Source organism: Panthera leo, chromosome C1 (assembly GCF_018350215.1).
Source record: "Panthera leo isolate Ple1 chromosome C1, P.leo_Ple1_pat1.1, whole genome shotgun sequence".
Classification (NCBI taxonomy): domain Eukaryota; kingdom Metazoa; phylum Chordata; class Mammalia; order Carnivora; family Felidae; genus Panthera; species Panthera leo.
The window spans coordinates 8139772-8151487 of NC_056686.1; the positions used below are offsets into that span (position 1 = coordinate 8139772).

Genomic DNA, 11716 nt, shown 5'->3' on the forward strand with positions numbered 1-11716 from the left:
CCGGCCGCCCCGCCCCTCTCCGCCGCTGAGCGGTAGCTGTGCCGTGGGTGGCTCACTATTAACTTTGACTTCAGCCACGTGCAGCTTCCATGGCGGCCTCTCACGTTCCGGGGGAGATTAACATACAGGCGGGAGAGACGGCCAAGGTCGGGGACAGGGACCTGCTGGGGAACGACTGTCCGGAGCAGGACAGGCTTCCCCAACGCTCCTGGAGGCAGAAATGCGCCTCCTACGTGCTGGCCCTGCGGCCGTGGAGCTTCAGTGCCTCACTCACCCCGGTGGCCTTGGGCAGTGCCCTGGCCTACAGATCCCAGGGCGTCCTGGATCCCAGGCTGCTGGTGGGTTGTGCCGTGGCCGTCCTTGCCGTGCACGGGGCTGGCAATTTGGTCAACACTTACTATGACTTTTCCAAGGGCATTGACCACAAAAAGAGTGATGACCGGACCCTGGTGGACCGAATCTTGGAGCCCCAGGATGTTGTCCGGTTTGGAGTCTTCCTCTACACTCTGGGCTGTGTCTGTGCCGCTTGTCTCTACTACCTGTCCCCTCTGAAACTGGAGCACTTGGCTCTCATCTACTTTGGAGGCCTGTCTGGCTCCTTTCTCTACACGGGAGGTAAGAATTGGCCTGTTTTCCTGGCTGCATGTACGGGAAACTGCTGGTTTGCATCGGAGTTTCAGGGCTGGAGAAGAGGTTCCAAAGGTTCTTCTCTGGGTTAGGCCATTTAGGTGAAACCTGTAACGTGTAGGTCATGTGGACTTTTTGAAAACAGTAGTGACTTGAGAAGATCCCAGCTTGGCTTATGGACGGTAGGAATCACAGAATCACGTGTATGTAAACTTTTCTATTTGGTTTTCTTTCGATGGTCGTATCTTAGGATGCCACGGTTTCAAATTTTAGAGGAATTAAGTTTGAAGAACTCGGAATTATACAGCTAATTACTGGCAGCTGGTTTGCCGTGTGACTCCTTGCAACAGGCTGATTAAGGTAGTGATGGGCAGGTGGTCAAGTCCTACGTATTGAGCGCCTATTATGTGCCAAGCACTGTTCTGTGTGAACCCGGGAGTCGCAGATCCCTGCCCTTGTGGAAGTTATTTCATAGACCTTGAGGAGACCTGGAAAATAAAAATAATAAATTATATTTAGGATGACCAACGTCCTGGTTTGCTCAGGACTTGAGGTGGTTCCCAAGATGCTGGACTTTTGGTGTTGAAATCGGGAAAGTTCCAGGTAAGCCCCGATGAGTTGGTACCCTGGTCATCGTATATGAAAATATTATTAGTGCTATGGGGAAAATATAAGTAGGGCAAGGAAGGAGGGCATAGCTGACTGTTTGAAGTAGTTTGATCAGGGTAGGCCTCATCAAAAAGGTACTGTGAGCACAGATAGAAGGAAGTTGGCTAAGCATGTATCTAGAGGAAGGATGTTTCAAATCTTGGAATAGCAGTTACCAAAGGCCTTAAGGCAGGAGTGTGCTTAAAAGTTTAAGGAACCGCAAGAGTCCAATATTGAGTGAGGGAGTGAGTAAAAAGGTAAAACCAGAGAGAAGTATGTTTGGGGAGGCAGAGAAGCACAGAGATTATGGAGACCTTCATGTTTTAAAAGAATCAGTCTGGGTGCGGTATTGAGAACGGGTAAAGGTGAGTGGGCAAGGACGGAAGCCAAAAGGTGAGGCTGTTCGGCAATCCAGGCAAGAGAGGTTTGGTGGCCTGGATCAGGGTGGTAGTAGAGAAGGGAGGACGTAGTCAGATTCTGAATATATTTGGGTATATTTGGAAGGTGAACAGGGTTTGCTGATGGATGAGATACAAGGCAGGAGAGAGACAGGAGAATTCAACATAACTCAGAGGTTTGGGCCTGAGCACTTGAAATGATGGAATCGATGTCAAGGGAGCTAGAGAAGGATGAAGACAGGTTTGGGGGGGGGAGAAAATTGGGAGACTGGCTTGGGACATCTTAATGTATTAGATCTCCTAGTGGAGATGGCAGATGGCTGGCTGGATGTAAGCACCTGAGTTCCAAGGAGAAGCCTAAACTGCAGATGCAGATACTTGGGAGTCTCTGGCACAGAGATAAAGTTGTGTGACTGGATGAGATCACCAGAGGAAAGAGTGCTGATAGAGACCCATGGAGACCAGGACTGCGACCTGGGGCACTCTGATGTGAAGAGGGGGAGAGAAGAAGGAAGGGGTGGGGGAGAGTGTGACAGAGCAGCCAGCTGCGAACAGCTCTGTGAAGGAAATCAGTAGGGTGCTGTGGTAGAACATGCATGGGGCGGTGGTGAAGAGGCCCTTGAAGGATAAGGAGCAAGCTACAGGGCAGAGTAACTGGGTCTGATTTGGGAGCGAGTCCTTCAGGGCTGGAGGAGTAGCGCGGGCTAATGCCCTGGGGTCAGGGAGAGCTCAGCGTGCTTTAGGATCCATGAAAGGCCAGTGTGATTGAGAGGGAGAGCGAGGTACTGTTGGGGAGGCCACTCAGGGCTGGATCATTCTGGTCTCACAGGGCCTCTGGCTCCCCTGCTAGTTAGTTGTTCCTTACTCCCAGCCTCCAGCTTCAGTCCTTGGACCCCTTTCCTCTAACTCCATCCACTCTCCGGCTGCTTTTAGCCAGTCTCATGGCTTCATATGCCATCTGTTAACCTGGTGACTCTCAAAGGTGTTCCTCTGTTCCAGATTTCTCCACTCAACCCCAGACTCGCCTAACTTCTCCCTCAGTAGCTTCTCCCCAAGATCTCACAGGCATCTCAAGCCCGTTGTGTCTGAAACCAAAGCCCTGATCGCCGCTAAGAATCCTGTCCTACTCCCCACCTCTCCCCATCTCATTCCGTGGCAGCTTCCTCCTTCCAGTTCTTCAGGCTAAAAGTCATGGGCATCATCCTTGGCCCTTCCTTCTCCCATCCAGTCCATCAGCAAATCCTGTTGACTCCACTTTCAAAATGCATTTGGGATCTGGCTGCGTCCCACCACCTCCGGCCACCGCTGTCGTCTCCTCAAAAATGGCAGCAGGTTCTTTATCGATATGCCTTTCAGGGTGCTCCCAAATCAGAGCTGGAGTAGTCCTGTGAAAACATAAGGCAGCTACATCAGTCCTCTGCTCAGAATTTTCTAATGGCTCCCATCTTGTTCAGAGGAAAGGCCGGGGTCCTCACAGTGACCCCCAGGACAGTGCATTATCTGTTCACCCTCTCCCCTCCCTCCAGCTCTCTGACCTGCCCCCTTCTTTCTTCCTGCTCATCATGCTCTAGCCACACTGTCCTCTTGGCTCTTTCTGGTACAGGCAGGACGTGCTATACCTTTGTAGATGCTTTTCCTTGGCTTGGAACCCCCTTACTCCTTCTGGCTGCTGGATTCGCTTTCTGACCTCCACCCATTTGCTCACATGTCTGCTGTTTTGTGAGGCTTTACTTTCTACCCTGTTTAAAATTACAATACAAAGTTTTTGCAGCAGATAAAAATAAAATACAGTAAAGTAAAATAAAAGTGCCTGCACACACACACACACACACACACACACACACACACACCCTGTGTTTTCCCCCAAAGTACCTTTCCTATTTTCTATTTTCCTTCACAGCACATACTACTCCTTTTTACAAATTTTTATTTTTTTTTATTTTAGAGAGCATGAGCAGGGGAGGGGACAGAGAGAGAGAGAGAGAGAGGGAGAGAATCTTAAGCAGGCTCCACGCTCAGTGCAGAGCCCAGAGTAGGGCTCGATCCCACGACCCTGGGATCGTGACCTGAGCTGAAATCAAGAGTCAGACGCTCAACCGACTGAGCCACCTAGACACCCCACAGTTCATACTACTTCTAACATAACAGACTTTGTTAATTGTCTTCCCCTTAAAACTGTAAGCTCCCTGGGATTAGGGATTTGGATCTCTGTTCTTTCTGAACGCGTGGCGCCCAGAACACTGCCTGGCATATACTCAGTACTTAATATCCATTGAATGAACAAATGGGGAAACACTGAAAAGTATTGAGCATATTATGTAATGATATGATTTATATATTTTTTTAAAAACCATTGACGTTTATTGATATAATTTGCTTACTGTGAAATGCACAGATCTTAAGTGTTACCATTTGATGAATTTCGACAAATGCAGGCAGTTGTATAACCCACACCCTGTCATGATACAGAACATTTCCATGACTCAAAAACTTACTTCTCTGTCAATTTCCACTCTCCCCAACCCTATCCAGAGGCCATCACTATTTGATTTCTTTCACATAGATTGTTTTGCCTGGTCTGGAACCTTATATAAGTGGAATCACTCAGTATGAATCCTTGTGCCTGGTGTCTTTGCTCAGCGTGGTGGTCTTGAGTAGTTCCTTTTTAAATGCTGAGTAGTATCCATTGTGTGGACATACCACAATTTGTTTATCCTTTCTCCTGTTCAGAGACATTTGGATTGTGTCCCTATTTTGGCTTTTATGCCTGAGCATTCATGTTTAAGCCTTCCTGTGAATATATGTTTTCATTTTTCTTGGATGAATGCCTAGGAATGGAATTGCTGGGGTCATAGGGTAGATGAATGTTGAACTTTATGGGAAGCTGCCAAAGCATTTTCTTTTTTTTTTTTTAAGTAGGCTTTATGCCCGCTGGGGAGCCCGACGTGGAGCTTGAACTCATGACCACCCACCCCCACCCCCATCCCCACCCCCACCCCCACCCCCACCCCGAGATGAAGACCTGAGCCTCATGAGATCTAGAGTCGGGACGCTTAACCGACTGAGCCACCCAGGCGCCCTGCCAGAGCGTTTTCTAAAGTGGTTGTACTATTGCATTCCCACTGGCAATGTTTAAGAGTTCCGTTTACTCCACGTCCTTGCCAACATTTTGATTTATGTTCTAACAAATTCATTCTGGCCGCTGTGTGGAGAACTTATGCAGTCTTTCACTGTGTTGGCTCATTTGGAAAATGGTGGTGGGAAGTTCCGAGGTGGGCCGCATTCTGAAGCAGGTGGAGCGCGTGAGCCCTGGGCCATACGTCCGCCCCGACTCTTAGGAAGCAGCTTTCTCCCCAAGGGCTCTATCGTTTTCTTGCGTCACATAACCTCAAGAAGGCTACCAGACCTTTCTCGGCTCTCGAGTGGGTTTGTGGTTGGTTTTCGTGTGGGACCTGTTCAAGGTGGGGGCCTATCTTTGCAGGCCCAGGTTTCATTCCACGTTGCTCACCTCACTTTTGCCAGGTGACCCAAGGGGATGTTCTTGGGTAATCTAGCCAGCTGTCAAGGCTGTGGAGCTGTTGTGTTTTCTTCCGTAGCTACAGCCCTGACATCCACCCGGAGAGCTGGGCATGTAAGCAAAAGAAGAGTGGGCAGCTGGTGGAGAAGCATGCCGGGTCCCTGCTGGGAGCCTTCCTGCCTGGCATCTTCCTTGGGCAGAGGTTGTTCCCTCAACAGAATCTGTGAGATTCTGCAGGAGACATTGATTGGCTAACTTAGTACAGGAACCAGTTGCTCTGCTTGAGAGAACCTCCTCCCGGAGGGCATGTCCTCAGAGGACTTCCCACAACACTGCTTGGGGAGTGCGGAATTCGTTTGCTGCATGTTGGCGGGTACCGGGGGCCACGGCTATGACAACACTTCCCTGGGGACGCTTCAGTCTAAAGAACCGAGGGTGGTCATTTAGCACCAAAGCACCCCAACTAAATGGAGGCGTTAGCTAATACTGTGGTGGCAGTCATCTTGCGATATATGAACGTAGGAAGTCTACACGTCGTAGACCTTACACTTACGCTGTGTTCTAGGCCAGTTTTCTCTCAAGAAAGCTGGAAGAGAAACAACCGCAAAGAAGCCCAGCTACCAGTGTGAAGGTGATCTTGGGCTGAACCCATTCTTTGGCTGCCCTGGCCTTAGGTCATCTGCAGACCACCGTCCCTTATCGTTTTCGGCTGGTTAAAATGCAGTTGATGACCCAGTACTTTTCTTTGTCTCCTGATCCTGAGGCCGCTCGTTGGAAGCTTGGTCAGATCGGGAGGTTTCCCAAGCTTCTGTGTGTGTGTGTGTGTGTGTGTGTGTGTGTGTGTGTGTGTGTGTACCACACCCACCCACTCCATGCTGCCTCCCTCTGAGTGGGTCATTTTCCTTAACCTCAGCCCCAGCTCCAGGTGCTTGTTACTGTAGCTCTGTGTTCAGTTCAGCCTTTGTGCCCACGGTGGGGAGCGAGCTGTGAACAAGCCAGACACCAGGCCCTGCCCTCATGGAACTTGTTTGAGGGAGGATGCAGACTGAGTAATTAGAACCACGATGAACTTTATGAAGGGGGAAATCTGGGGTGCCCTGGGAGCATATTGCAGGGGGACGGGCTGTGGCCTAGCGGGTGAGGAGGGGCTGTCTTGAGGAATGGTCTTTAAGGTCTTGAAGGGTGAGTAGGAGTCTGCCAGGCAAAGGCGGGGTGGCGTGCCTGAAGGCCTTGGGGAACCGACAGAAGTATGAGTGGAGGAGGGGAGCTTAAGGTGAGGTGGGGAGGAGGGAGGCGGGGCCAGAGGTGTGCCGGTGAAGGATCCCGAGGACAGCTTGTGATAAGGGTTTTGAGGTGTATGTTGGAGGAAGGGCATGGTCAGATTATATATTTTTTTAAATGTTTATTTATTTATTTATTTTGAGAGAGAGGAAGCAAGGGAGGGGCAGAGAGAGGGGGAGAGAGAGAGAGAGAGAAGGAGAGAATCCCAAGCAGGCTCTGCCCTGATAGCTCAGAGTTTGACCTCATGAACTGTGAATTTATGATCTGAGCTGAAATCAAGGGTCAGATGCTTAACCAACTGAGCCACCCAGGTGCCTCAGGTCAGTATTTTGGAAGGACCCCTCTGGCTGCCCGTGAAGATTAGATCTGGGGGTGGGGTGGGGTCATAAGCATGGCTGTCACCATGTTCCAGGCATAGGATGACCATGACTCCTCTTTGGAGATGGGAGTGAGGCCGGATGGATTGTGGCATCGCTGGAGAGAACTGGGCAGGTTCTGACGAAGTGGTTTAGACAGGATTTGAAGCGGGTTGGCAGTCCAGGAGGAGTTCACGGGGCGGGGGGAGGATTTAGTTTGAACTTCGTCGGGGAGGAGGAGTTGGGGGGGAGTTAGTTTGGACTTCATGGGAACCAGAGAAGGGAAGCAGCATGGGAGCCTCGTCTTAGCCGTTTTACTCGTTATGTGGACGAAGGTTTCTTTATGTGGAGTTTGGGCACCATCAGATTTCCCTGAGATTCGCTGCGGGTTTTCTAAACTAGAGGCTGTGGAAGAAGGAGGGAGAAAAGTAAGAGACTGGGATGGGCCTTCTGTGAGGTACTGACCGACAGACGCGATGTCTCGCACGGGCCGGCGAAGGGACAGAGAAACCAGAGTGGCCCGTGAGACCATTTAGATCCTCCGTGGGCTCCCCCGTTGAATCGCGTGTGGTGGGAGCCCGCTGCTGTTTGTTGTAGGACTTGCCGGGGGACAGTAGGAAGGACAGCGTGGGGACGACCCGAAGCCCAACTGGGTGCTAAGAGAGGAGTGTTCCCTGCCCCTCTGTGTCACTGGAGACGACCTCAGGTGGGCTCCAGAGGGCAGGGAGCTCGCCGACTGCCTGTGGTCTCTGTCTGAGAACTCCCTGCTCCCGGCCATCCGTTTCCAGCCCTGGATCTCACGCCTCCTCTCTGGGTCTTCTGGCCGTAGGAATCGGATTCAAGTACGTGGCCCTGGGAGACCTCGTCATCCTCATCACTTTCGGCCCGCTGGCCGTGATGTTCGCCTACGCCGTCCAGGTGGGGTCCCTGGCGGTCTTCCCCCTGGTCTACGCCATCCCCCTCGCCCTCAGCACCGAGGCCATTCTCCACTCCAACAACACCAGGGACATGGACTCCGACAGGGAGGCCGGCATCGTGACGCTCGCCATCCTCATCGGCCCCACCTTCTCCTACATGCTCTACAACACGCTGCTCTTCCTGCCCTACCTGATCTTCAGCATCCTGGCCACACGCTGCAGCATCAGCCTGGCCCTGCCCCTGCTCACCATTCCCATGGCCTTCTCCCTGGAGAGACAGTTCCGGAGCCAGGCTTTCAACAAACTGCCCCAGAGGACTGCCAAACTCAACCTCCTGCTGGGGCTCTTCTACGTCTTTGGCATCGTCCTGGCCCCAGCGGGCAGTCTGCCCAAACTCTGAGGGTCCCGGGAGCCCTCCCCACCCCCGTCCGTGCCCCCTCACCTTAGAGTGTGTTTGTCGAAGGCGGAGAATCACAGGAGGGAGGCTGATTTGGCAGTCAGGGGCCTAAGGAAGGCTTCGGAACTCCCACCTTTTTTCTAATTATTATGCTTTTAAAGATAAGGTTTGTTTTTGTATTATTCCGTTTGCCGGTGACTCTTGGAACCGCTCGTATCAGAAGGTGAACTGGAAGCATGGCCCTTGTTTTATTTATAATTTCCACTAGGGGGTGCTGTTGGGTCACTTTAAAGTGGATTCGAAGGCCCTAAGACTTTGTGGAGGAGCCACCAGGTTGGCCTCGGGTCCTGAAGAGCCCTTGTAACTGGGCTCCTCCTTGCTCCATTGACACGCAGCCAGCTTCCTCCCGGTATGCTGGTCTTGCAGGATGCGCTGGCGGTCGGCGCTGGGCCCCGGGACACAGGAGCATCCGTCTCTTACCCTGAGCCCTTGCGTCCTAAAATACACTGCTTGAGAGAGAGTCCCTCGTTAGCGGTCCAGCGTGGCTCCCAGCTTTGTGCCTGGGTTGTGTGTCAGGCGCGTTTGTCCTTCGTCCCCCCTTTCACTTATTGCCACAGCTGAGTGTCCTGCAGCAAGATAGTCAAGCTGAGGGCTGGGAAAGGAAAAAAAAAAAACCAAAAACCCACCCTGGAGTCAGCTGAGAAAATCACTCTGCTTTTGGGTAGAATTTGGTGGGGCAGCTGTTTTCCCTGTATAGAATCTACTGGAATGACTCCAGCCCTTTCAGTAGCTATTAGGAGCCCTGAAATTGTAGAGGCACCGTCCTTGCGGACTCCGTAAAGCCCACAAGGTCGCGTCTTCCCCCACCTATTGCCTTTCCTGATGCTCCCCTGTGCCCACCCCCCATCTCTGTCCGGTTCCCATTTGTGCGTCTCCTGTCCGTGCAGCCTGACTGTTTGGGTCGCAGCTTAGCAGCTGAGTTGAGGACAGTTGTCACTTTCCACAGAGCCCCAGGGAAATCAGCTCTTCCCTGAACGAATAAGCCGACAGACACGGTCCTGACCCTGTTCAGCTGGAATAAAGGCCCTGCCGGAGAAGGAACCGTGTCTTCGTCTTTGAAGACAGATGAGCAGCATTGACCCCGCTGCTCCCAAAGGCTTCAGTGGCCTTGTGCAGAGATCATTTGTGCCCAGAATGGGGGAATTCCAATGCTGTTTTTCACTTCATTGCCTGCAAAGTTTAATTTCTGGGCTACAGTTGCCCAGTTGCATTTGGTCCAAGACTGAAATAGATTGAGACCGTCATCATCATGCTTTTCCGTTGTGATTACAGCAGCCTTTCAGATAGGTGATTCAGGGGCCCGGCCTGCCAAAAATGACAAGAATTAGTTCTTCACCCTTAAAGGCAGGCTGAGTATGAGTTGGTTCCTTAAGATCGGTCAGTCTACTTGGGGAAAAAACATACTTGGAAATTGCAAACGTTCCTCCAAAGTTAAAGGTGGTTTGACTGCAGAGCTCCGGGATCCTCGAATGGTGGTTAGAGCCCAGTGACAAGAGAAGGAAGGACGGCCCTCCTCTCCTGCCATTCTTCCCAGCACCACTGTCGTTTTGACGCCAGGCTTGTGGCATTTTGGTGCTCCTAGGGGTCCTGCCTTCAAAGATAGGCTCTTGTGGCATCTTTTCAGTGCAGGCCATTCTCACACAGGGCTCACTCCGGTGGCCGCAGGACCAGAGCTCCCTGTATCCCCAGACCAGACCCACCTTTGCAAGCACACGTGTCGGGAGGTGACATCCGGCCTCTGCACTGCATCATGGTACAGATTTTAACGCGTATTTTTTTATATAAATGTTTCTAAAAGGCCGGATTTGGTGCCAGGTTTTATATACAGGTCACCATAATTTGTATTACACCCCCTGATTCAATGAAGGTTTTCTTTAGACTTGTCAATAAAAACAATGTCTTATCAGTTGTCTCTGCTTTTCTCCTACTTCCTGTCTTGCTGTGAACTGATTCATGAATCTCAGGAGGACAGCGCAGGAACACCGGGCCATTCGGCGGGGGTGCAGGTGCGGCGCCTGGCCTCCGCCGACGAATCTGGATAGGGGTTTGGCCAGATTTGAGGGGCCTTTAGGAAAGACGGGAGGGACCGCTTAGAACCAGCCGGGCCAGGTCATCCTCACTTCCTCTGTCCTGTCCTGCATTCGTTTTCTGTTTCCTCGGTAGGGTCGCTGCGCTGATGGGTGGAGAACGTGTAGTTGATAGAGTACATTTGGGTTTCAGCTGGCATTTGGCAATGTGTCCCTAGGAACAGAGCAGAGATATGCAGACCGGATACCGGTCTAGTCAGAGGAATTTGTGGGAGATGGAACACACTGCGGGGAGAGAGCTGGCCGATGAGGGCGTCCTGTCAAGGGGCAAGGAGGCCTTTAGTAGCCCATGTGAGCCTGCCCTCTGCCCTCCACCCTCCAGCCGGCCGGATCCAACACCTGTCAGTGACTGGAATTAGCCTAAATCGCAGGCTTTTTTAAACCTTGGAGGAAGAGCTTAGAAAATGGCTGACCATTAGGATCCTCATAAATCGAAAGGCTGCTTTGATGGGTCAAAGGAGAAAATTCGCATGAATGAGTCTACTTGGGTCCCCAGATCAACTTGTGTGACATCAGAAGGGGGAGATCCGTGGCGCGGCAGCAGTAGATGTGGTGGGTGTGAATTTTATCAATGACCCTGGGATACAATATCCCGTGCCTTTATTTCTGTGAGTCAGATTTATTCTGCTTCCCAGAGGGGTGGCTGGAAATTCAACCTCAGTCACCTGTTGGGCCCACTCCCATCCCTCTGGGATCACCCAGGACTCCTGGGTCTCGGGTGGGGGGAGTAGGAGGCCAGGGGTGTTGGCTGGGCGGGAAGCACCTGTTCGCTCCACAATCTAGTAAGTCCACCTCCCCTATTCAAAGCACTTCCTGCGTCTCCAGCCCTTGCAGGACCTTTGCACAAAATCCCAACCCGGGGACTCCATGCTGGCTTCTTCTGGAGTGGGGCAATGAAATACATCACATGTTATTAATCTTTCCGTTAGTCCTGTGTTCAAACCAACACACCAAAATCTGAGCCTGTTACCTGGCCCAAAGGTCAGTTTGAGTCAGTAATGAGTTCTGACTTCCGTCAAGGTTAATGTGATCCGAGGCAAATTAATAGGCGATTAGTGTCCAGAACAAGGAAAAGCGCAGGCCCTGCCATCCCTGTGTTGTTGGATTCTATATAGGGGGCTGGGTCCGTTTCTGAGCTCTTTTCCTTTCTTGTTTGTTTATTTTTATTCTTGATAGTCAATCTGGGGATGGGTCAAAAACATGCCATGGATAGAATACACTTGGATCTCAGCAAGGCATTTGGCAATATGGTATGAAATGAGAAATGGATGAAAATGCAGTCAGAGCAACTTTATTTCTGTGTGCACGTGCGTGTGTGTGTGCACGTGCGTGTGTGTTTTCACGCTGGTAACAGCTGCAGCAGAGATTTTATGTCCCCGGTATGGGAAGTGCATTTTGAAGATAATGATTAACAGACTGGATCTTGTC

General features: G+C 51.4%; 1 protein-coding gene across 2 annotated transcripts; it reads left to right on the forward strand.

The window, feature by feature from the left end:
* Window positions 1–10107, forward strand: UBIAD1 (UbiA prenyltransferase domain containing 1). Of its 2 annotated transcripts, none has more exons than XM_042952258.1 (2): window positions 1–615; window positions 7657–10107. In XM_042952258.1, exons 1-2 carry the CDS (start codon window positions 90–92, stop codon window positions 8142–8144), a joined length of 1014 nt encoding a protein of 337 aa, XP_042808192.1. In that variant the 5' UTR covers window positions 1–89; the 3' UTR covers window positions 8145–10107. The 2 variants fall into 2 exon arrangements, with proteins under 2 accessions (XP_042808192.1, XP_042808193.1); XM_042952259.1 differs by lacking the exon at window positions 7657–10107 and adding an exon at window positions 1147–1220.
* Window positions 10108–11716: the final 1609 nt, after the last annotated feature.